At 38.6% G+C, this 24,572-nt stretch overlaps 1 protein-coding gene across 1 annotated transcript; it reads right to left on the reverse strand.

The window, feature by feature from the left end:
• Nucleotides 1–6,111: 6,111 nt before the first annotated feature.
• Nucleotides 6,112–24,368, reverse strand: VNN1 (vanin 1). Its single transcript, XM_079939234.1, has 7 exons — nt 23,928–24,368; nt 22,286–22,416; nt 16,456–16,648; nt 15,474–15,765; nt 14,674–15,035; nt 8,217–8,387; nt 6,112–7,220 (listed from the first exon to the last, which is right to left on the reverse strand). The coding sequence occupies exons 1-7, from the start codon at nt 24,138–24,140 to the stop codon at nt 7,110–7,112; spliced, it is 1,473 nt and encodes a 490-aa protein (XP_079795360.1). The 5' UTR covers nt 24,141–24,368; the 3' UTR covers nt 6,112–7,109.
• Nucleotides 24,369–24,572: the final 204 nt, after the last annotated feature.

The raw sequence follows: 24,572 nt of genomic DNA on the forward strand, positions 1-24,572 counted from the left end.
ATCAAAATTCTCAGATATTCAAGTCCCTTATACAAAATGGTATAGTATTTGTATATAACCTATGCACATCCTCCGGTACACTTTAAACCATCTCTAGATTACTTATAATACCTAATAAAATGTAAATGCTATGTAAATAGCTGCCAACACACAGAAAATTCAAATTTTGCTTTTTGGAATTTTCTGGAATTTTTTTTCAAATACTTTCAATCTGCAGTTGGTTGAATCTGTGGACGCACTAACCACACATATGGAGGGCCGATCGTACATACATCTGAGGCAAAAGGAGCTGAATGTTTTACCTCATCCTAACTATTTATTATTGGTTGACTTTGAATATATTACTTAGTCCCTCTGAGCCTCAATGTTATCCTTGTAAAATGAAGATAATAACGCTTGCTTAAAGAATTGTTTCATGTGAGACCGTGTCTATTTTTAATAGTAAGTTAGTTAAACAAGGAAGCCATTAGACTAGGAGGTTCTAATAGCTTAGCAACCTACGTAAGCAAACCAAAACCTAAGCCTGTAAATGCCTAGAAGTTAAGAGACCAAAACCTAAGGACAACTAATCACAAACAGCCAACTAGGCTTTCCCAAATAAGGCAGCCGCTTGAACTATCGCCAATAAAATTATTTCTTGCTTTGCTTTTTCATCTTCTCTATAAAAGCCTTGCCCCTAACTCTTGTCAGTGGAGCTCTCCTAACCACTTCTGGTTTGGTGCTGTCCCATTCAAATTGATTTTTGCTCCAATAAACTCTTAGAACATTTAATATGCCTCATTTTATCTTTTAATAGTTAATCCTTGAAATGCTCATTATTATTATACCTCAGCAATAATGAAATACAGTTGAAATATCTTAAAAATAAACACAACTCTTGTTGGTGCCACTACACATGGATGTCCCAATGCAATGGGTGCTAAAGGGCTATCAAGGGCTGGAAAATAGGAACCGTCCTTAGAGGGTGTGAGGGATGGGATATTCCCTTGTTCCAGGAAATAAGGGTGAGGGGGCCATGCGTTCCTGCTGGGACATTTTTTGCATTTTGCAGTTGTTTAATTTTTTCTTTCTTTTTTGTAATTTTGAATTTTTTGTGAGACCCGGGTCTCAAGACAAGTGGAAACATCCTTACCACAGTGAGCAGACCACAGGTACTTTGAAACCTTTCCAAGGATTGACAATTCTTGGAATCTGGAAGTTCTGTTTTGTTTATGTTTTTATTTCTTTTAATTTTTATACAGATGTATTCAGAGATCTAAGGAACTTTTTCCATTCCCTGTCTTCTCCACCAACTTAAAAGTGAATACTTTTAGCAAAGGAAGGAGGAAAATACTACAGCAACATTTTGAGAGGTTTGGGATTTTTTTATGAAAAAAAAAAAAGGAATGAACTGAGACGGAGAAAATGTTCCCACCTTAAGCCCACATGAATCCCTCTCTCCCACCTCTACTGTCTTCGTAAGTTTCTATTAAAGAAGCCATTGAAGCAGCTCTACTATCATCACAAAGATGCATTGAGTGAGGAATAAAGAGAAAGACAGAGCTGGATAAAGAGTCACAGTCCATTGGTTCCCCAGTCGGTGTTCTACAGTACTCAGAATGTGAGAACTTGCATCATGGCCATAACCTCCACATTCTGGAGTTGTGGCCGGCTGCTCAGTTGGCCCTTCTATCCTGGTCCTGGCATCTGGGCTCTCTTCACCCATCATCCTGCCTCAAAAGTGCATGAAGAACCCCATCAGTCCAGGTCAGCTGTTGTCAAAAAACCACCAGACGTGGAGTCCCATTGATCCTGACACCATTCATGTCCCTGTGGGGTATGAACAAGATCGTTGAGATCTTGGCTTCTCCAGCATCCATACCCGGGAAGTGTTTGACTGTAGGAAACCCAGGTTCTCTAAGGTTGTACTGAAACCACAGTCCATGACTAGGGAAGCTCACAAAGTCTTTATCCTTGGCTGTTGAAATTTACCAAGTCCTGAGCTATGAGTAGAAAGAACAGTACGGCAGCCAAGTGCTCCTGCCATGCCTGCAGGCTGAAAGAAAATGAGATTATGGCACAGGAGACCTCAGCCCTCCGAGTCCAAGCCAAGCACATTTCCCTGTAGGGTGCAGTTTTGATTGTTCTCTTTTGAAGAGACTCGTTTGTCTCCTGTCTGAGAGCACCATACCTGAACAAACCTTTCTGTCATAAACACTTTTCTAGTAGGACAAACACACCGACTCACATTTTAATCTACACCTGTGTCCAGCTATGTGCTCCCACACATGCTATGGCCTGTGTGTGTGGTCACCAAGGTGTGTCTGTGTGTGTGTGTGTGTGTGAGCGCCCACATATGTATGAGTGAACATGTGTTCTTTTGCATTACTCTCCATTTTAAAATCCTTCATCTTTAGTTCAAAAAAAAAAGTACCATATTTTTATTAGATTATGGAGAACTCTGACGGTTTTCCTCCCCTGCTATTCTCTTTCCTCCCTCCCATTCAGTGTTGTTTCACGTTAGACCTTATTTACTTTTCCATGCTGCTGTCTTTGGATTCACTAAGAACAGCTTTGGTGAAATAGCAGATCTCAGTTTTCAAAAGTACAAGCTCTTATTTGTTTAATCTTTAAATTACCATGATAAAATGCTATACAAAATAATAGCAAGACACTGCAGCACTGTTAACGTATAGGTTGTTCTCCTCACATTTTAAGTTTTGGTGATAATTGTCTTCATATTTAAAGTGCTATTTAGATTTATTAAGTCCCATATTTACTTACTATTTTATCTACTATGTTTCACTTTAATAATGCCAACCACGACCGGGTAAGAATAGAATTATTAGAACACAGATTTGGTTTTGCACCAGCTGTACCTAAATCACTAATCCCATTGTACACAAAAGCATGCTGCCTAAGTATTACTAGTGGATGTGAGGTATTTTCCCCATCTAAAAATTTTATGTTCTTCTCAGAAACAAAAATTAAACTGATGCATTTGGAACATGCCCAGAACATCCACAAGACAGAGGATCAAAGGAAATGTGAGGAATGAACAGTTATTTTCCGTTATATTCCAGAGGAGTCAAATGCTGTATTTCAGAACAGCTTTTTTTTTTTTTGTTTGTTTTTTTCTGTACGCGGGCCTCTCACTGTTGTGGCCTCTCCTGTTGCAGAGCACAGGCTCCGGACGCGCAGGCTCAGCGGCCATGGCTCACGGGCCCAGCGCGGCATGTGGGATCTTCCCGGACTGGGGCACGAACCCGTGTCCCCTGCATCGGCAGGCGGACTCTCAACCACTGCGCCACCAGGGAAGCCCCAGAACAGCTTTTGATATTGATATGATTTCCTATTTGACCTTTTCCATGTTCCTCTTGATATCCAAAACACTTCAATTATTTAAGTGGATTTCTCCATTTTTAATACATAGTTTTATAAATTATTAGGAGAAAAAGACCTTGATGATTAAAAAAACATTGGCTCATTAAGTAAACATGTAGTTTTTTAAAGATCCTTTTTCCTAGTAGTGTCAATTCCTGAAGTAATCCTCACTCTAAGAAATTGTATAAGATAGTGTTTATTGTTTTAAGGTGTTAGGTTTGGTGTAACTTGTTATGTCACAATGGATAACATGTCACAATGGATAACTAATACATTTGTTAAGATTGAAGGGAAAAAGAAACATTTAGGGTTTTTTGAAGCCTTCAGTATTTTAAACCTATTACTGATATGCATCAGCATGTTTTCTGTTTTAAACTAAAATTGTAGGACGGTATTGAGGCTTATTATGCTGATTCCTATTCCTAAATACATAAGGAGCTTCCTTCTTTTCAAACAGGTTTTTTTTTTTAAGTCAGTTAATGTCCAAAAGCACAAGATGAATTTTACTTATATATTTATTGGATTATATAGTATTTTTTAGGAAAAGTATCTGCCACAAAAATGTCTATTTCAAAAGGGTGCACTGCTGGCGTGGATCACTGCTGCCAGTGCCCTGCTTTCCCTTGTAGAAGGTCATGTTTCGTACATTGTGAGGTTTGTATCAGGGCTATGTGGATATTCTATCAGGTGAGAGATGATTTGACTTCAAAGATGTTCTTTGTTTCACTAAGTTGTATAATGTCAAGAGATTCTGCTGTTACTAAAAGAGAACGTGTTTGATGCCAGATTGACGGCGTAATTTCATCAATATGACTTTCTGGTTTCCTAACTCCAGAAGATCTCCAATAAGATGGTGACTTCACTATCATTTCATCAGCAATGCTTCTCTAAGAATATCTAGTGGAGTCTTGGGGAGCCAGGCTAGCTGGATATTCTTACTAGGTAAACATTTTGTTCAAGGTTCAATTAATGGTGAAAAATCAAGGTGGAGGGAGGGTGTTGGAATATGTATAAGTTTGCTAGGGCTGCCATAATAAAGCACCACAGACAGGCTTAAACAACAGAAATTTATTTTCTCATTCTGGAGGCTAGAAGTGTCAGCATGATTGGTTTCTTCTGAGGGCCTCTCTCCTTGGCTTGTAGATAGCCATCTTCCTCTGTGTCTTCACATGGTCTCCCCTCTGTGCATGTCTGTGCCCTAATCTGCTTTTCTTATAAGAACACCAGTCATATTGGATGAGGGCCCACCCTAATGACCTCATTTTACTTCTTTAAAACCCTATCTCCAAATACAGTCATGTTCTCAGGTATGGAGTTAGGACTTCAATGTATGAATTTCAGGGACACATAATTCAGCTCATAAGAGAACTGAAATGTATTGTTTAGGAAAATAACTAACATATTACATAAATAAAATTGTTGGGAGTCTTAAGCAGAACAGAGTAAAAGATACGTGTTATAATAAAAGTGGTAATGAGTTCAGACTTATTGTAGGTGATAAGGCTCAGAAATTGTATAAGAAATAAGAGCAGAAGAGTTAATCATGGAGAATCTCTCCATGGAGACTGGAGGTGAGGATCATTGGGGGCATCTTGGAATGGGCTGCCACAGTGAGACAGAGAGAGAGAGAGAGAGAGAGAGAGAAAGTGTGTGTGTGTGTGAGTGTGTGTGTGTTACATCATCATGAAGTTGATAGCGTAAATTATATCATTAAATGAGGAAGGGTCAAAAGTTTCTCTCTGGACCATTTACATTCGTCAAGGTATAAATAGATAGATTATTTTTTTTAAGTATATTTGAGCATTGGTCTTTCTTAGAATTGCGTTGTTTGTATCAAAAGAGCATCACAAATATTTTATGCAGATGAAAGAAAAATTACAGTTAAAAAGCACATCAAAACTATGATTAAGGGCTTCCCTGGTGGCTCAGTGGTTGAGAGTCCACCTGCCGATGCATGGGACACGGGTTCGTGCCCCGGTCCGGGAGGATCCCACATGCCGCGGAGCGGCTGGGTCCGTGAGCCATAGCCACTGAGCCTGCGCGTCCGGAGCCTGTGCTCCGCAACGGGAGAAGCCACAACAGTGAGAGGCTCGCGTACCGCAAAAAAAAAAAAACCCAAAAAACTATGATTAAAAACATATATGCATGAAAGAAATCCAGAGTGAAAAAGTAATCAGAGCTAGGTATGGATGTAGTAAATAACATTTTTTAAAGTGAATTCACTGCTGCAATGTTAAACTTTAAGAAAAATCATTCTAAGACAAGTAAGCAAAGTTGTCACAGAGAAAAATATCAGATAGTATATTAATATAAGTAGTTCTTAGTTGATCTCCAGGAAAAATTTGAAAATAAAAACTAACAATTTCTTTCAAAAATTTTAGAACATACCAATGCAACAAAAGACTATGATGTGGTACCTTATTATGATTAGATATTAATCATGTTTATAAAAATTATATTCACTTGTTTGGGGTATTAGCCTAATAGGCATATTTGGTCATAAATTATTAAAGGTAATCCTTTTGTGGTGTTAATACAACAGAAAGCAAATTGAAATGTTTTATTTCTCCTTGGGTGGAAGAATTATAAGAAAGACACTCAAGGACTATTTGCCTATTGATTTGTATTAAAGGTTTTCAATACTATAATCCATTGTTATTTAATACTTTAGAGCAGGGGACAGCAATGTTTTCCTGTAAATGTAGTAAATATTTTCACCCTTTTTAGCCATGTGGTCTCTATCACATCTACTCCATTCCACAATTGTAGCATGAAAACAACCATCAAAAATACTAAACAAATAAACATGACTGTGTTCAATAAAACTTTAGGTGTGGAGACTGAATTTTGAATTTCAAATAATTCTCATGTGTCACAAAATGTCCTCTTTTTATTTTCTTTTTCAAGCCTTTATAAACATAAAAACCTTTCTTAGCTCATGCAAAAACAGAGTAACAGGCCAGATTTGATAAATGTCTATTTTAGAGCCATGCTGTTAGCTTGCTCACAGATTGACAAGATAGGCAAAGCACTAAATAAGCAGGAAAGCACCACTGAAAAGCACATAAAAAACATTAAGGCTCTCGAGCAGATTCCTAGATGGAAGCCCAGCTGCCTTCTGGGATACCTTAGTGCCAGATATCAAGCCACACCCAACTGGCTGATGTTGAGTTCATTGATTTTCTAACTGAAATATGCAGAGTGGCTGAACTGTTGGAAAATATATGTACTTTGTACACTCAGAGGTGATATAATTTTAGCAATAAATACATCACAGTTGGTTTTTCTGTGATAGTCCTATATCATTGTAATAGCTAACATATATAGAGTGCTTTCCACGAGAGGGAACTTGTCTAAGTACTTTAACTGCAGTCACATTTAATTCTCACCAAAAAAAACCTAACAGGTGGGTATAATTGTTGTTCTCATTTTACAGATTTTACCTTTCAAAATTCTTTCACTATTTATCTGGCTTATATTGTCATGTGTGTGTGTGTGTGTGTGTGTGTGTGTGTGTGTGTGTGTGTGTGTGTATTTGTCTAAACAAAAGAAAAAGCGTATTAGTAATTCACTGATATGATAGACCATGACCACTATTATCAAAATCCCAGACCCATTCTTCTTCTCACATCCACTTAAATGATCTGAAGTAAAAGAGAGAAAATGTAAATATTCTACCAACCTAATGAGTACACAATAGGTATGACAACTATGAGCATTACTCTCAGTGCCTGTGCCATGAGGTCTCAGAAAGCATCTGGTGCACTATCCTTCTCATATAACCTTCCAAACAGAGTTACTGTCAAGATAGGTCCAGACAGTGGCTTCCGGCTGCACAAGCGTCCGTCACTTGACACCTATTTAAAACACAGGGAAGTTGACTGAGAATAACTTTCAGTTATACAACCTCACAACATACTCTTAAAATTCAGTACAACTGGATGAAGAAACAGTAGAAATAATGGCCAGATTCTATTCCATCTGAAATATGTGAAATTGTACAGAGTATAAGAAAAATTGGAGCTATGGAATTGGCACTGATCCATTTATTATTGAAATGCCCATAATCTATATCTTATAATTTACTCTGAGAGAGCATCTGATGAGTTAATAAACATAAAACAATGGATCTGAGAATAAATAAGAGAGAAATCTTGTTCTCTCCGACAAGAAAAAGACTCCTCCGAAGGGTCAGGCAGGCTTGACTAAGGGGGTTATGGGCTGAGCCTCTATCATCCCTGACACTCACTCACCACCGCCTCCCTACCTGCCTATTGTCCGCAACTCCCCACAGCAACTGTTTGGAAGAGGAGAGGGGAATGAGAGCGGGACCTGCAGGAAAAGTCAGTAGGAGAATGTGGCTGGACAGAGCACTTGCACAGTAATAAATTATTTCTTGCATATTAACAGAAAAAAAAGGTTTTGCTTTCTTGCCAATTCAGCGACTGTCCAATTCTCTCTAAGCTTTTCCTTCTTTCCTTTTCTCTGATGGTCACACGGTGCCCTAGGCCATCCCTCCCCAGTGACACAAAGAGGCTTCCTCTGGTGGGACTGGTCCTGAAACTCTTCTTGAGTCTTCTTTCTACTTGACCGACCTCAAACCCCAGCCCACTCCCTGAAGTCCCCACAATAAGATATATTTCTTTATTCTCAAGAACGTGCTCATTTTTCTCTAAGGGAAATTTAGACAAGAGATCCCATGTCCTCAGTGTCCTTGGTGAGCCCTAAGGACAATTCTACCCTTTCCAAATGAAGGTTTTCATGATATCTGTAAGCACTTGGGCAGGTTTTCTACTCAAAAGATGCTTCTTCTTACATAAAATGAGTTGGCAATATTAAGCAAAAAATCGTACCTGAAATTCTCCAGGTGCAAGCTGAATTCCACTCAGCAACACCTCAGGAAAGACATACTGGGTTTCAAAAGTGCCACTGAGGGAGAACATTTCAAACCTGGTGGAAGCAGTTTCAACTGAATCACCACAAGTGTGTAAGTCCATTGTTTTACACTTCAACAGAGTACAAATCTAGGAACGTAAAAACAAAACAATAAGTCTTAGGAAAGCCAGTTGAACCATTCTCTTGACCTAGAAAAAAGTGCCTATGCCCCTTTGTTTATAATGTTTGTTATAGTATTACTTCCTCATTAGATTAATCTGGTTCGCTGCTGAATACTATTGCAACTAGTAATAAAAATAAAGGACTTCAGAACTACAGTGCTTTCTGTAGTTCACTGTAAACAGATTAAACCACGTAAAGAAATAATCAGATCCTTGGTCTACAGTCATGAACAATTATACCCTAATTGTTTTCAAGTTAGCCATGTTTTTAATAATCAAAAGTGTTTGATTATTTTTAAAAAGTTTAGACACTAGTTTAATTTCTACCTTAGTGCCTATTTCTAACAATGAAGGAAATTTAAATCTGTACTGAGTCCTAGAATTGATCTAGAGACAACTCTTGTGATCTGGAAAAGTCATATACCTTATACCTGAGCAGGATAATGATAACACCTCTTGTTATCCTACATAGTTATACTATACTACACAATACATAGCTATTTGCATGTAAATTTAAGTGTATGAATCACCTCACCATGCAGATGCAAAGTCCCCAAAAGGAAGATCCATCTTCATTTAACTCCATCTGTACTGCATCTTCAAAACTTTACTCCAAGCCACCTTTATTTCTTGCCTGACTAAAGCAATAGCCCTTAACTGGTCTCCCTGCTTCCACTTTTGAAGTTGGAGAGCAAGCGTTTTAGGGCAAGTGTGTCAAGATGGGAGACAAATAACTTTCAGATAAAGGTAGAATGAACACATGCTTCAGTTTTGTTCCCTTGCAATCCTACTAAATCCAACTTTATTATTATTTTTGGAAGATCTAAACCCACAAGGTTAGGAGAACAGGAGGATAGATTATGGCACAAGTTTAGAAGTTGGGGTGTTGATGCAAAAATGGTAACTGAGGAAGCAGCCCAAGTGCCCATCAACAGACTATTGGATTAAGAAGATGAGGTACAGGGCTTCCCTCGTGGTGCAGTGGTTGAGAATCTGCCTGCCAATGCAGAGGACATGGGTTCGAGCCCTGGTCTGGGAAGATCCCACATGCTGCGGAGCAACTAGGCCCATGAGCCACAACTACTGAGCCTGCGCGTCTGGAGCCTGTGCTCCGCAAAAAGAGAGGTCACGATAGTGAGAGGGCTGCATACCGCGATGAAGAGTGGCCCCCGCTTGCCACAACTAGAGAAAGCCCTCGCACAGAAATGAAGACCCAACACAGCCAAAAATAAATAAATTTAAAAAGAAAAAAAAAGATGAGGTACATATATACAATGGAATGTTACTAAGCCATAAAAAAGAATGAAATATTACCATTTGCAGCAACGTGGATGGACCTAGAGAATATTATACTTAGTGAAATAAGTCAGACAGAGAATGTGGAATCTAAAAAATGATACAGGGCTTCCCTGGTGGCGCAGTGGTTGAGAGTCCGCCTGCCGATGCAGGGGACACGGGAGGATCCCACATGCCGCAGAGCAGCTAGGCCCGTGAGCCATGGCCACTGAGCCTGCACGTCTGGAGCCTGTGCTCCGCAATGGGAGATGCCACAACAGTGAGAGGCCCGCATACCACACACACACAAAAAAAAAATGATACAAATGAATGTGTAAAAAAAAAAAAAACTGAAACAGACTCATAGATATAGAAAACAAACTTGTGGTTACCAAAGGGAAGAAGGACGGTTTGAGGGACAAATTAGGTTATGGGATTAACAGATACACGTTACTATACATAAAATAGATAAGCAACAAAGGTATACTGTATAGCACAGGGAATTACACCTATTATCTTGTAACAACCTATAATGGAATTTAATCTGCAAACATACTGAATCACTACGTCGTACATCTGAAACTAACACTATATTATAAATCAACTAAAGTTCAATTTAAAAAATGGTAACTGATTTAACAGACCTAAGAAAGCCAAGTTCTGAACTAGCTGTGGGGAAAGCTAAGAATCAACCTATCTAAACTTTTGAGACTACTCAAAAGTTTCCATCTCTGGAAGCACTAGGTACCTCAGGAGCTGGGAGTGAATTGGGTTGCTTGAAGAAAGGAAAATTTGTGGGAAGTTGTTAAGAATGCCTCAGTACTGAGTCCCCACCCATGGATGGGCAGCTACCCTTTCCCTGTTCCAGTAAAAGATGGAATACTTATTTCCAGAGAGGGTAAAGCAGACGATGTTTAGATGGAGGTTTTGAAAGACATATTTGAAGGGGATTCCTTGAATGAATCAAACTGAATGGCAAAACCATCTCCCTCCACCCTGCAAGGTCATTTCCCTCACTTGACTCTCTAAATGCTGTCAAAAAAGGCATTTATCCTTCAGGAATAGGGTTGCCAGATAAATTACAGGACAGGAGTCCCAGTTAAATCTGAAGTTCAGATAAACTAAAAAAACTAAACCCAGTTTTTAGTATAAATATGTCCCAACTATTGCATGGACATACTTATTTTTTTTTAAGTTGCTGTTTATCTGAACTCTGAATTTACCTGGGCATCCTGTGTTTTTATTTGTTAAATTATTCAGGAAGGGAAATAGAAGAATTTTTTTTTTTGCGGTACGCGGGCCTCTCACTGCTGTGGCCCCTCCCACCGCAGAGCACAGGCTCCGGACGCGCAGGCCCAGCAGCCATGGCTCACGGGCCCAGCTGCTCCACGGCACGTGGGATTCTACCGGTCCGGGACACGAACCCGTGTTCCCTGCATCGGCAGGCGTACTCTCAACCACTGCGCCACCAGGGAAGCCGGGAAATAGAAGAATTTTGAAACCTGGAAAACGTAATCATCACAAAGGGAAGTCTTTAAAGACACTTACCTCAGGGATTCCCCTAATCAAAAGCCCAGCTAGACCGTCCCTCTGTGAAGCTTAAAATTGGCAAGTATCACCCACAGGCTCAGAGCTTTTAGTCAGTTTTGGTAACCCTAAAAAGTCATCATATCCATGAAGAAAGCTTCTAAATTTAGAATTTTAAATTCGAAAACCTGTCTGGCACCAGTCGCTTAGCTAGGGGATCACTGTCCAGCAATAATAACAGAGGACTTCGTTTCACTTGACAGCACTAACCAACCTCCCAACACCAAGAAGAGACCTACCACCGATCCCCTCAAGTGGAACCAAGACTCTGGGGCAGGCAGAGAAGCAGACAAGACTGAGAGGGAAGGATGGAAAAGAGGGAGGAAGAGCTGAGAGACTGCTGTCTTGTGTTTTAACCAGCTTTTTAAACTTAAAACTAGATCACAAAATAATAAAAGAAAATAATCACAATTTTTTAATTTTAAAAATATATATTTTATATATAAAAATATATAATACCATATATATACCACGTATATAATGCAATATATGTCAATATGCTGCATAATATATGATAATATTTATATGGCAATAAATATTCTTCTACAACATAATTTTTTAAACTAATTTCCAATCATTGGACATTTTCTACCTGTGTTTTTTATACCATTTTTTTCACCTTTCTTCTAGCACCTCAGAGCACTGATAAGAAATATTGATTCCGCCGATATTTTCATCCTTTCCTTTCTTGTTGCTCTTTCCCTTAGGCCTATAAAGATAATCATGTTTCTCTCATCGATTGGGAGAACACAAAACAAAAAAAGCATGGGCCTCTCTGTCTAGCTTCTACCTTGTTTCCTTTCTTCCTGTATCAGACAAGACTTTCGCAGAAGAAATATTGACTCACTCTTTCAATATCTCACTTCCCTTTGACTTTTCAACCCACTGTAATCTGTCTTTCACTCTATCATTATGAGCCCAGGAGATTCCACCAAATTTATACTCATTCATTCAATAATGGTAAACATATTGCACAAATACACTTCAAAATTTCCTCCCTCTGAGAGTCTGCTTCCTTTCCTTCCATGAGAGTACTCTCTAAGTTCTCCTTTATTTCTCAAACATATTTACATGTTCCTATTCTTCTGTTTACTTCCTGCCCAAACACAGGAGTTTCAAAAGCTTCCACCTTTACCTCTTTGTTCACTGTTTTAGTCAGCTTTTGCAATTCACTCTTGTGGGTTTACCACCACCTTTTTCCTGCTGGTTTTCAAAACAATATTTCTAAATCTCATATCTCCCTAAAGTATCAGACCCATATATTCAACAGCCTATTGGATGGCTCCAACTGAATGTCCCCAAAGTAATTAAAAACCAGCACATCCAAAGCTGAATTGAACATCTTCCCCACTCCCATCCAATTTGCTCCTCCTCTTGAATCCTGATCTGTCAAAGCGTCACATTTCATCCAGCCACTCTTGCCAGAAACCTGGTACATTCTAGATCCTTCTTTCTGCTTTCCTGTTCCATGTCAAATTAGTTACTAAGTTTAGTTTTCTAAATATTTCTTGACTCCATACCCTGCTTTTATTGCTATGAACATAATCTTGGTTCAGGTCCTAATAGGACTATTTTCATAATCTAACTAGTCATTTTGTCCTATGTTCCATGATCCGTAGGGCAACCAGAACAATCTACTCAAAAACAGATGTGATCACATCATTCCCCTGCTGAACACCTTCCAACAGAAACCATCACTGATGGAATGAAGTCCACATCTTAGAAATGAGAGGTAAGATCCTGCAGGATGTGATCCTGCCTCTATGCTCATCTTCCACCCATCCTTGCTTCTTATGCTACATTTCAGTGACAGTCAGCTGCTTGCTTGTCCCAGCATACCCTGCTTTTTGACATACCCACCCCCCTGCTCAGGCTCTTAACCCCACCTAGAATTCCCTCCCACTTTTTTTCACCTGGATAAAATAGCATAAGTTCAAGCAGCATGTCTTCAGAAACTTCCCTGGATCCCCAAATTAGGCTAAGTGAAGCTCCTTAGTATTTCTATAGCAAAATATGCCTTTGTTCTATCACATGCCAACCTGTACTGAAATTATGTTCATCTGTCTTTCTTCCCTACTAAATTCCTCAAGAGGAGGGTCCATACTTATTCATCTTCATCACATTAGCACCAAATATAGGCCTGATATGTATTTGGCACTCGATAAATGTTTGCCAAAATGAACAAGCTTTGGTAGAGGTGCTTATCATACAGCAAACAAAATGCTACACAGTGGGCATGGTTTCAGCACTCAAAAGGCTTTCAGTCTCAAACAAGTATGTACATAATTTGACATGATATGTCTTTGAAAAAGTTAACCATAGGATATTTGGGAGTATATAAAGGAGTTACCTAACCCAGCTTGGGGAGTGAGAGTGTCAGAGAAGCCACCTTGGAGAAGATAACACCTGTAAAGCACTATGAGTGTTGAGTAGCTGGGGGCCATCCAAAAAACAACAACAAAAAAAATTGTTCAAACATCCGGAGGTTCTACAGATGCTGACACACTGTAGATGGGAAATGTCTCAATATGATAGAAGCCCAGGGTACATGGGGGTAGAAGTGACAGATGAGGACAGAGAGTAGGAAAAAGCACATGTTAAGACTTCCTGAGTCTTTTATGTTAAGGAATTTGATTTGCCAAGTAGAAAACAGTGAGGAATTTTAAGCAAGTGAGGGAAATAATCAGAAATGGTGTTCCATGATTTTTGTAATTATAGTGTAAAGAATGAACTGGATGGAACTGAAACTATCAATGGGAAGCCCTCTTAGGAGGATACTGCAATAATCTGGGTGAGATAGGATGGAGGCCAGATCAAGGGAAAGAAGAGCAGAATGAGAGAAACATGGAAGCAGCTTGTTCTTAAGGGTTCCACCTCAACTGGCTATAATAGCTCCCCCTTTATGTTGAGGGCTGTGAGATGTCTGAATCTTTGCAGCTGTTCTACTGTACATCACAGAGGTCAGCTCTATATGTCTCCGGGACATACTCAGTCTGAAGCTTCTTATAAAACAAGATAGGCATTAGTGACCGTAAATGGGAAATGCCTTGATAAGTTCAGGCAGGAAATATTAGACGTTAATTATTCATTAAAATTATCTGTAATTTGATTAATATATCATTTTAAACACTGGGACTGCAAGTGAATGTTCTGCCTTTTCCCAACCAGTTTAAAATTGGACTGACATCTAAGACTGCAAGTTTTAGCAAGTAAAAGTTCAGGATACCCAATAAATTGGAATTTCAAATAAACAACCAATTTTCAGTATATACATGTCCCCCAAAGTGGGACATACTTATAATAAAATTAATTCATTGTTTATCTGAAATTCAAATTTAACTGAGTGTCCTGTTTTATCCAGTAATTCCCCTGCCACCAAAAGAATCATTACCTGTAAATAATAGCTCCCTTCCACAGTATGTAGTCCATCAAATGCCCCTAGTACATAAACTTCATCTGATCTCTTCTCAGACATCTTGTAACTTAGATGACAGCAGAGATCTTTCTGACAAACTGTGTAATTTCCTGTGACTCCTTTGAGCTCCAAGAAGGTGAACTCGTCAAAAAAGATGATGCCCTTAAATTCCTGGTTTCCCTTTGAGGGGGCTTCTATACCACTTGCATAAGAAGTCCAATTCACTACTGCTGTGGGGTGTGGGTGGGAGGCCAGTTGTGAGAGGAGGAGTTTTCCCTCCTCTGTCTTCATATCATAATGAAATGCTCTTGGAGAATCAGGTGCGTAGATGCCACTTCCTGGAAATTGGAAATGACATTTAAAACAGTAAAGCAAAAAGGGGTTGCATAGTTGTTATTGTTATTCTAAACTCATGTTAACATTTTACTTTCTCTAAGCTATATATTTCATTAATTTCAGTAAAATATGTTGATAAGGACAGATAGGTGAGATGAAACCCAACAGAGTATGTCACCAAGAAGCCAAGAAGAGAGAGTTTCATGTAAGAAGTCGTAAATTTTGAAAAAAACAAAAAGAGTGTACATTCAAGTTGAATAAAACTAAATCAATTTATGAAACAATTTAGGTTGAGATTGATTCTACAGCGTGTCACCAGCTAGATGTGCAACCACTAAGAGTTGGAAAACATTGTATTGAGGAGTACATGTTAGCTAGAAAGAACATGATTTTTTTTTTCGTTTTTTGATTACACCAAAATCTTAAAGATGACACGTTACCTGTCATTTTCTTTGAGCGGTAATGTAAATTGGATGCAAGGAAGTTGACTCCCATGCCCATAGCCCAAGCTGAGTGGAATTCAATAGCTGACAAATGTGGCAAAACATTCATCCAAGCTGTTGGGAAGAGTATGGTGTCCACATGGAAATCTTTCACCAGAGTCACAGCAGGATCATGGAAGAGAATATCAAAGCACGTGAAAATGCCAAACTTTCCAAACGTGGTGTTGAAAGTCACGACCTCAGGTTCCTTGGGTGCATTGAACTGATCTTCACCCAAGAAAAGATTTTGCTGCAATAAACAGAAGATGATGGGGGGGAAATCTCTTTTAAGAAGTTGGCCTGGATATCACTGCATCTAAAAGAGTGCAAGCTCACATCTACTAAACAGTGCCAATCTCATCTACCACCACTGTCTCTGCAGGGAAAGAGTGTTAGAAAATCAAAGATCACTATGCTGATAGGATTACTATGCCTTTGGTTTAATTTCCACATCTGATAGATCTGTAGAAGGGAATCCTTATCTATTAAGACCTTCTCGAATATTAGAGACATAGGAGTGAAACAGATAACTTCTATTTGCCAAGAACACATAACAATTTTCTGCGGACAAAGAACTTTCTTTCCTCCTTTCTCTTTAAAACCAAGTCTCTCTGGTAAGGAGTTTTTCATTTTAGCTTTGACCCTTTGTCAGGGCATGTCATTAAAAGGACAAAGTCCAAAAGGCAACATTTTATTTCAAAACAGGTAGCTTCTACTGATTATCACATACTCCTAATGACACGTTCCTGTGTTCTTAAATGAACAGGACACCTCCCTTTTCTAGTACCTTACCACAAATAATCATTACTTTCTATGCTTTGTCTCTCCTCTGCTTTTAAAGTAAGCTTGTTATTATCAACAATGGTGATTTTTTCCCCTTCTTGTCCACTTTATTTTGGTAAGCAATTCAGTAGTTGAATTATCTGCAAATGAATTCTACCTTATGGTAGCGGGCCACCAATTTCCCCTCAGAATCAAACACCACATCAGTGTTGTATTGGTAACGACCATCAGGGGGACAGTGAGGGTCACTGGCATTGCATGGCTTCTTGTCTCCAATGTTTGCCACGACGTAGATGGAGTTGTCCTTGGCCAGACAGCTGAGCCTTTCTTGCACTGGGGTGCGACCAAATCTGATACGTGTTCATTGGAAGAGGAAAAAAAATCAAACTTAGCGTTTAATTAAATTCAGAATGATAGTTGCCTGCACTTACGTGATATATACAAAAATAAATTCTACATAGCATAGATAGAAGGGAAGGATTAAAACAAGAAGAAACTTCAGAGGAAGTCCATGCTTGTGGGAATTTGGTTCTAGGAAACTATTCTAGGATAAGACTCCAGGCCATGTATATTCTTATGACATTTATCATCATCTGTAATCATATATTCATTTATGTGCTCATCTTGTATGTCACATCTTATAGATATTTGGGGGCAAAGACACACATCTCCTGTTCACCGAACACATGTCTGAAAGAAAAGAGGTATTAAAAAATATTTTGAATGAAAGAACAACATTTTGGAAGTAGGATGATTGTGGAAAGATGGCAGAGTAGGAAGCGCCAGGAATCCATCTCTCTACCTAGATAAAACTTGCCCTACAGGAATATAGCTGACATAATTATTTTGGAAATCTGGAGTCTATTAAAAGACATGAAACTTCCAGGGAAATGCTTGGAAGATAAATTGCAGTCAGGTTGAGTCAATTTAAGCTCTTAGCTCAGCAGGGACTATCCATGCCCCAGCCCCTGCAACCCACCCCATTGCAGGCAGCCATGCAGGTGTTCTTGGAGCAGTTTGTAGGAGCAGGGTGGGCCATAAGGATCCTGTCTTCCAGATACCAAGGGTCTGGTTCTGATCACTGCTAACTGCTCTGTTCATGGAGGTACACACACAGAGACAGGCCATTATTACATATACTGTTGCAAGTACTTCCCCCACTGGCTGAAACGACTTCTAGGGGATTTAAAGCACCAGTACCTTCTTTTTTACCCCTTTTTGGAGCCAGGCATTAAAGGACTAGGACATGGAAAAGCAACAACTATACAGAATTCAGAAAATCACTGCATATGTCCAGGGAAAGTCACAGACTAAGAAAAGACCTGAGAAGACATTAAGCTTACTCCCAGCCCGGAGACAGCCTACAACAATCAAAACAAACAAACAAAAGACATAAAACCCTGGAAAAGGGGGAGAATTTGATTTCCAGAGTTATCACATTATAAGATTCAGATGCCCACTTATCAAGAAAAAATCGTAAGGCATACAAACAGGAAAATATGACCCATTCAAAGGGAAAAAATAAACCAATAAAAACTATCCTGGAGAAAGACCATATGGCATACCTGCTGGACAAAGACTTTAAGACAACTGTCTTAACGATGTTCAAAGAACTAAAGAAAGACATGGAGAAAGTCAAGATAATGATGTATGAACAAAATGGAAATATCAATAAAGAGATAGAAAACCCGCCCCCCACCCCAAATTCTGGGGCTGAAAATGACAGTAACTGAAACAGAAAATTTACAAAAGAGATTCAAAGACAGACTCAAACAGGCAATGATCTCTAAAAAGGATGAACTCAAAGAGACCCATATTAAGACACATTATAGTCAAACTTTCAAAAGACAAAGACAAAATCATAATTTTGAAAGGAGCAAGAGAGAAGTGATTTATAATGTACAAGGGATCTCCACTAAGATTATCAGCAGTTTTTAATCAGACAATTTGGAGACCAGGAAGCAATGGGCTGATATATTTAAAGTGTTGAAAGAATAGTGCAGTTACTAAAAACCTTGTCTCTGGTAAAACCATCCTTCAAAAGTGAGGGAGAAATTAAGATATTCTATGTTAATATTAGACCAGATAGACTTTAAATCAAAAAAAGTTATGAGAAACAAAGGACATTATATATTAATATCCAGAATACAAAGGGAACTCTTAAAAATCAACAACAGCAACACAAACCTGATTCAAAAATGGGCAAAAGACACAAAATAAAATTAATTAATTAATTAAAAAAAAGAAAAAGGGACTTCTCTGGTAGTCCAGTGGTAAAGAATCTGCCTTTCAATGCAGGGGATACAGGATCAATCCCTGGTTACCGCAACTAAGACCCAACGCAGCCAAAAAAATTAAATAAATAGGCAAAAGACTTGAACAAAATTTTCTCCAAAGAAGATACACAAATGGCCAATAAGCACATGAAAATATGCTCAACTTCATTAATTATAGGGAAATTCTAATCAAAACCATGACAAGATACCTCAAACCCATTAAGATAGCAACGATTAAAAAAAATAGAAGAATAGCTGCTGGTGAGGATTTGAAGAAACTGGAACACTTGAGCACTGTTGATGAGAATGTAAATGGTGCAGCCACTGTGGAACCTAGTCTAGCAGTTCCTCAAAAAATTAAAAATAGAACTACCATATGATCCAGCAATTACATGTTTGTGTATATATCCAAAAAGTTGAAAGCAGGGTCTCAAAGACATGTTTGTACACTCCCGTTTATAGCAGCATTATTCACAATAGCTAAAAGGTAGAAGAAACCCAAATATCCATTGATGGATAAATGGACAAGCAAAATGTTGTACTATATACATAAAATAGAGTATTATTCATACTCATATTCATACTTTCCTTAAAAGGAAAGGAAGTTCTGAACATGCTACATTGTAGATGAACCTTAAGAGCATTATGCTAAGTGAAATAAGCCAATCACAAAACGATAAATAAGGTACAATTCCACCTATATGAAGTAGCTAGAGTGGTTAATTATAGAGAAAGAAAGTCGAATGATGGCTGCCAAGGGCTGAAGGGAGGGGGAAGTCAGGAGTTATTGTGTTTTTTCCCCAGTTGCATTGAGATAGAAGTGGTATATAACACTGTATAAGTTTAAGACATAAAATGTGATGATTTGATACATGTATATATTGATAAGTGCTTACCACAATGTGATTATCCTTCACCTCACAGAATTACAATTTTATTGTTGTTATGGTGAGAACATTTAAAATCTACTCCCAAAGCAACTTTCAAATATACAATACGGTATTGTTAACTATAGTCACCATGCTGTACATTAGATCTGAGAACTTACTATAAGAAAATTCGGTGTCATCTGCTGGCAATCTAAGAAAAACCATAGCAATCATACACAAAACGTATCACTGAAAAAGACCAACAAGGATAGGAAACTGCATCTTAACAAATTATTATCTCAGTGCATTTATGTAAAAAAATGACCATTTGATAGTTTTGCCCCCTTGTGTGCTTCAAGTCATATCTGAAATGCAGATATAAATACAATACATTGGACCACTTGAAGTATATTTATCCCATGTCTTTTCAAATCACCTGAAGTGGTAGAATAGATACATGAAATAGAAGCTTACTGTTCTGGATTTCTAAAACAGTCCCGATTACATATTTTCCTCCTGTCTATATTAATCTTGAAAGTGCATCATGTATTTTAATACATTTCGATTTAAACTACATTTTTCAGACTGTTTGCTATACCCAGAAAAGTTCCAAAATTCTTTGTTAGATTTGGAGTTTAAAAAATGCGTTTTGCTTATGTGAGCCTGAAATCTGCTTCTCACTTAATCCTTAATATTTGCTGAGCCCTTAAGGTATGCAGAGCTCTGTCCTAGGGCTACTGGGAACAGAAAAAGGAGGTGAAACAGAAGAATTAAAATATATTTTCTAAGACTGCTTTCAAAGTGTTCAATCTCAAAATATAATACAAGCCATCAATTATTGAAGAAGACATTTATTAACCTTAAAAATGTTATGAAATATTCAAAAAATATTTGTTGGGTCCCAGCACTACACAAAGCACCATGTTAGATATGTAGGCATCTGGGGAAAGGACATTCTGGGCAGAGCTGTCCAAGTGCACAGTGTGGGAGATACAGTGTAAAATATGGCTGGTGCACTTCAAAATCCTCTAATCTTACTGGAGAAAATGTGTATGCACACAAAACCCTGAAACAACAGTACAAAATAATATGCAGTCAAGTATCAAAATGCTTTTTCATTCAAACTAGCTAATTAGGCAAGTTTTTTTTTAACTTATTGAACTAATGACTGACTCTTTAATCTGCAGGCCACATCACCTTTATCAGAGGTGCAGACATCCGCTGTATTAAAGGATGTCCCTTGTTCAAGAATTCCTACTCATTCTCACAGTGGAGTACCCAGTACATAGGAAATAGTCAAGGAAAAGAAAACTGAATAAGTAAATTCATCTTTGAGTTAGGCTCCTAGACACAGTTTGTCTCTCAAGAAATCTACAAGGTTTCCTCTGTGAGGCAATGAAAGCTTGTAAGTCATATTCTTCCTCTCAGCCTCCCAGGAACTCTCAGAACTGTATTGTATGTTCAACTGTAATTGTCAGCCCACTGCCATGCTGCCTTGTAACCACTACTTCCTCTACTTTATTCAGGTAGCTTCTACTTTGTTTTTACATCTAAACTGTTGTGTTTTTTAATTATATAAGATTTTGTAAGAAGCCTCAGATCTTTCTGGAAGCATGTGAAGTATAAATGCTAAATAAATAAATAAAATTAAAAAGAGAAATAACGAGGGTCTGTTCCCATAACACCCAGGCTAAGTGGTGATGCAGACCCCCTCCTCCAAAAGGTTGGTGACTTTGAGAAAAGAAAGTAATCAACTCTGGATATGTCAAACATACTCAACAAGGCATGATATCTGGTTTTATGCGAGGGGTAAAGGAGCTGGACTCCTCTCTTCATTTCTCATCCTACATTCAATCTTTGAGCAGAACCTGTCAGAGCTACCTTCAGACTTTATTCGGAATCTGGTCATTTCTTAATATCCAAACTTCTACCATCTTCATCCAAACACCATAATCCCTCTGCCTAGATTATCGCCATAGCTTTTTTTTTTTTTTTTTTTTTTTTTGTTATACGTGGGCTTCTCACTGTCATGGCCTCTCCCGTTGCGGTACACAGGCTCCGGATGCACAGGCTCAACGGACATGGCTCACGGGCCCAGCCACTCTGCGGCATGTGGGATCTTCCCCAACCGGGGCACGAACCCGCGTCCCCTGCCTCGGCAGGCGGACTCTCAACCACTGCGCCACCAGGTAAGCCCCAGGTGGATTCTTAACCACTGCACCACCAGGGAAGCCCCAATAGTGCTACTTTTATCAGACTTCATATTTCTTATTCTAGACTTGATGTAAAACACTTACACAGTTCTGCTATATCACCTCCTAGGTTATCACCTTAAGCTTTAAGAATTTCATATATTAAACTCATATATTATATATTAAACTCATCCAGCTACCTTATTAATGTGAAAGGAAAAATTTTAATCTTAAACTGACATGTGACTCTGTTTCACTATTTTCTCACTTAATTTTAAAAGTACAGACCTACATAGGGAAACAATTTTCTGTTCACTGGCAAGGAGTCAGAAGAGGTGAGTTTGGATATGGTTCTTCCTCTAGCCAACCACCCTGTGGCCCTAAGTAATGCTATCATCTCCAGATCATTCCCCCAGTGGAAATTCACATTGAATTTGATCATTTCTATGTTACGTTACAGCACTGACTTTTGTGATATCGTAATTCATATTCATTTTCCTAATACACATGTCTGTAGGAGATGAAAAATTATAAAACTATCTTGAAACTTAGAGTCAATAGTAAATCTTATACAGTGATCTTCTACAAAGGTTTCCCAGGTAAAGTAAGTTCATGTTCATGATTAAATTTTCCACAATATGTTTCTTTACCTGTCGGGATTATTACAAGGGATCCAGTTCACTTGAGGGTCTGGGATATCCTCCAAGTATGGGTAGATAGATTCCCTGTTGAAGTTAAAGCCGTAAATACCATCTTCTGGAGTCACAATAATATGTGCACCCTGTCAAAAATGGAGCTGAATCAAAATATTTCTCAAATAAGCAAACAGTCAAAAATGGGGCCTGCAAGAGGACCTGAGTGGCTGAAGAACAAACATTCAGGCTTTTTTTTTCCACCTTATTCTTTTGCTTTCTATATTTTTATAATTTATTTTCTTTGCTCAACCACTTTCATTTTCTAATCCCACAGTAATCATTTCTATGTAAATTTTTCATCCTTTCATGGCTGTTAATATTTTTCCAGGCTATTCTCAGGCTCAACCATTCACTGTGGTTGTTAACTATAAACCTAACTCTTCCCTGGATAAACCCTCTCCCTGACCTTTGGCCAATTATTTTGCCTGAGTGTGTCAGGATTGATTTATCACTCTCTCCTCCACCCAGCCTTTCCTGCCTCATACCCTGCAAATGTGATTCCTGCTTCTCAGAAGGGAGCTCTGACACAGTTACCTGAAGGGTGCCAGGCCTAGAGGTACAACGTGAGCTCCCCTGGGCACCTTCAGTAGGAGGACCATCCTGGAAGCTGCTGTGTGGCCTTTAAGGAAATAGTTGGACTAAGGTGAAAAAGAACCTCAGAATTCTTAATAACCTTCTAATTAATTAATTTATTTATTTGGTTGCGCTTGGTCTTAGTTGCGGCAGGCAGGCTCCTTAGCTGCAGCTTACCGGCTCCTTAGTTGTGGCATTCGAACTGTTATTTGCGGCATGCATGTGGGATCTAGTTCCCTGACCAGGGATTGAACCCAGATCCCTGCATTGGGAGCTCAGAGTCTTAACCACTGCACTACCAGGGAAGTCCCCTTAATAACCTTTTTAAATCTTTGCATGTAGAAGAATGTATGTTGATAGATATATGTCATATGTATATATCCATGACTTTCATCAGACTTTATATATCCCTTGTTTACCTGATCTACAAATAGCTTATTTCAACTATATTCGTCCAAACCACACACTTAAACTTAACCCTTCATTCAACTCAAGGACTTACTATGCATTAACATATGTACTTTTGTTGTCTTGTAATTAGAATGAAGTATATAATACACACTGTATATAATACACAATGCAATTTACTTTTAATTGTCTTGGTGTTATGAACTAACCTAAAAACCTACAAACTCTTAAGAGCACAAAAGTACACCAAGGCCACAAACACTCTAAGAATAGCAACTGATCCCTCCCCCATCTGTCCTTCACCCTCCATCTGTAGCAGAAATTCAAAATTGTTGAACAACAATTCAAAATTGTTGAATTTACAGCAAGTTCCTCAAAAGTTTGTTGCCACTTAATAACCAGCCGTTCTTTTCAAAATGTTGCTCTCACTACAAGGGAAGCATGTAATAGTGTCTTTGTTCTAATAACTAGGAGCAGGGAGGACTCCGTAAAAGAAGGACTTGGCTACCCTGACACATATGTCATTCAAAAGTGTAATTCACCCTGACAGTGATTCTGTCTCCTAAGACCCCACCCTTTTCTCTACATAGAAGCCAGCACACTTGAGAAATGGTACCTGCTTTGATGCTGATGCGATTGCTTCCTCCAAAAGATCCAGATTTTGGTTCATTAATAGCAAGGCCTCTTCATAGGACACCGGTATCAGGGTGGCATTAGGCAATATCACTGCATGCTCATATACAGCTGCAGTAAACGTATCCAGAGAGCTGGCTGTTAAGACACAGAGAAAGAAAATTGCCGCATAATCCAGCAACTGAGACATAGTCATGCTGGAGTCCAACGATTGCTGAAAAGCAGAGCAAGCCCTGATATTTACAGGGAGAAATCACGTGGTTCCCAGAACTTAGTGCTTTAAAAATAAATTACAAAAGCTAAGTTTAAGAAAGCCTTCTGGTTTTACATCATAGATGTAGATGTAATCAGGTTTTATGTAACAAATGACCTTTTTTTTGCAAGAGTTTTTGAGGATCAAATAAGAAAATGCGTATGTGTTTTCCTTCGCTAGGGTTGTCATAACAAAGTACCACACACTGGGTGGCTTAAACAACAGAAATGTATTCTCTGTCATTTCTGGAGGCTAGACATTTCAGAGGAAGGGGGTCAGCAGAATTGGTTCCTCCTGAGGGCTGTGAGGGAAAGATCTGTTCACGCCTCTTTCCCGTGTTTTGCTGTCTTCTCCCTGTGTGTCTTCACCCGGTAT

This window comes from Stenella coeruleoalba, assembly GCF_951394435.1.
Source record: "Stenella coeruleoalba genome assembly, chromosome: 12".
NCBI lineage: Eukaryota > Metazoa > Chordata > Mammalia > Artiodactyla > Delphinidae > Stenella > Stenella coeruleoalba.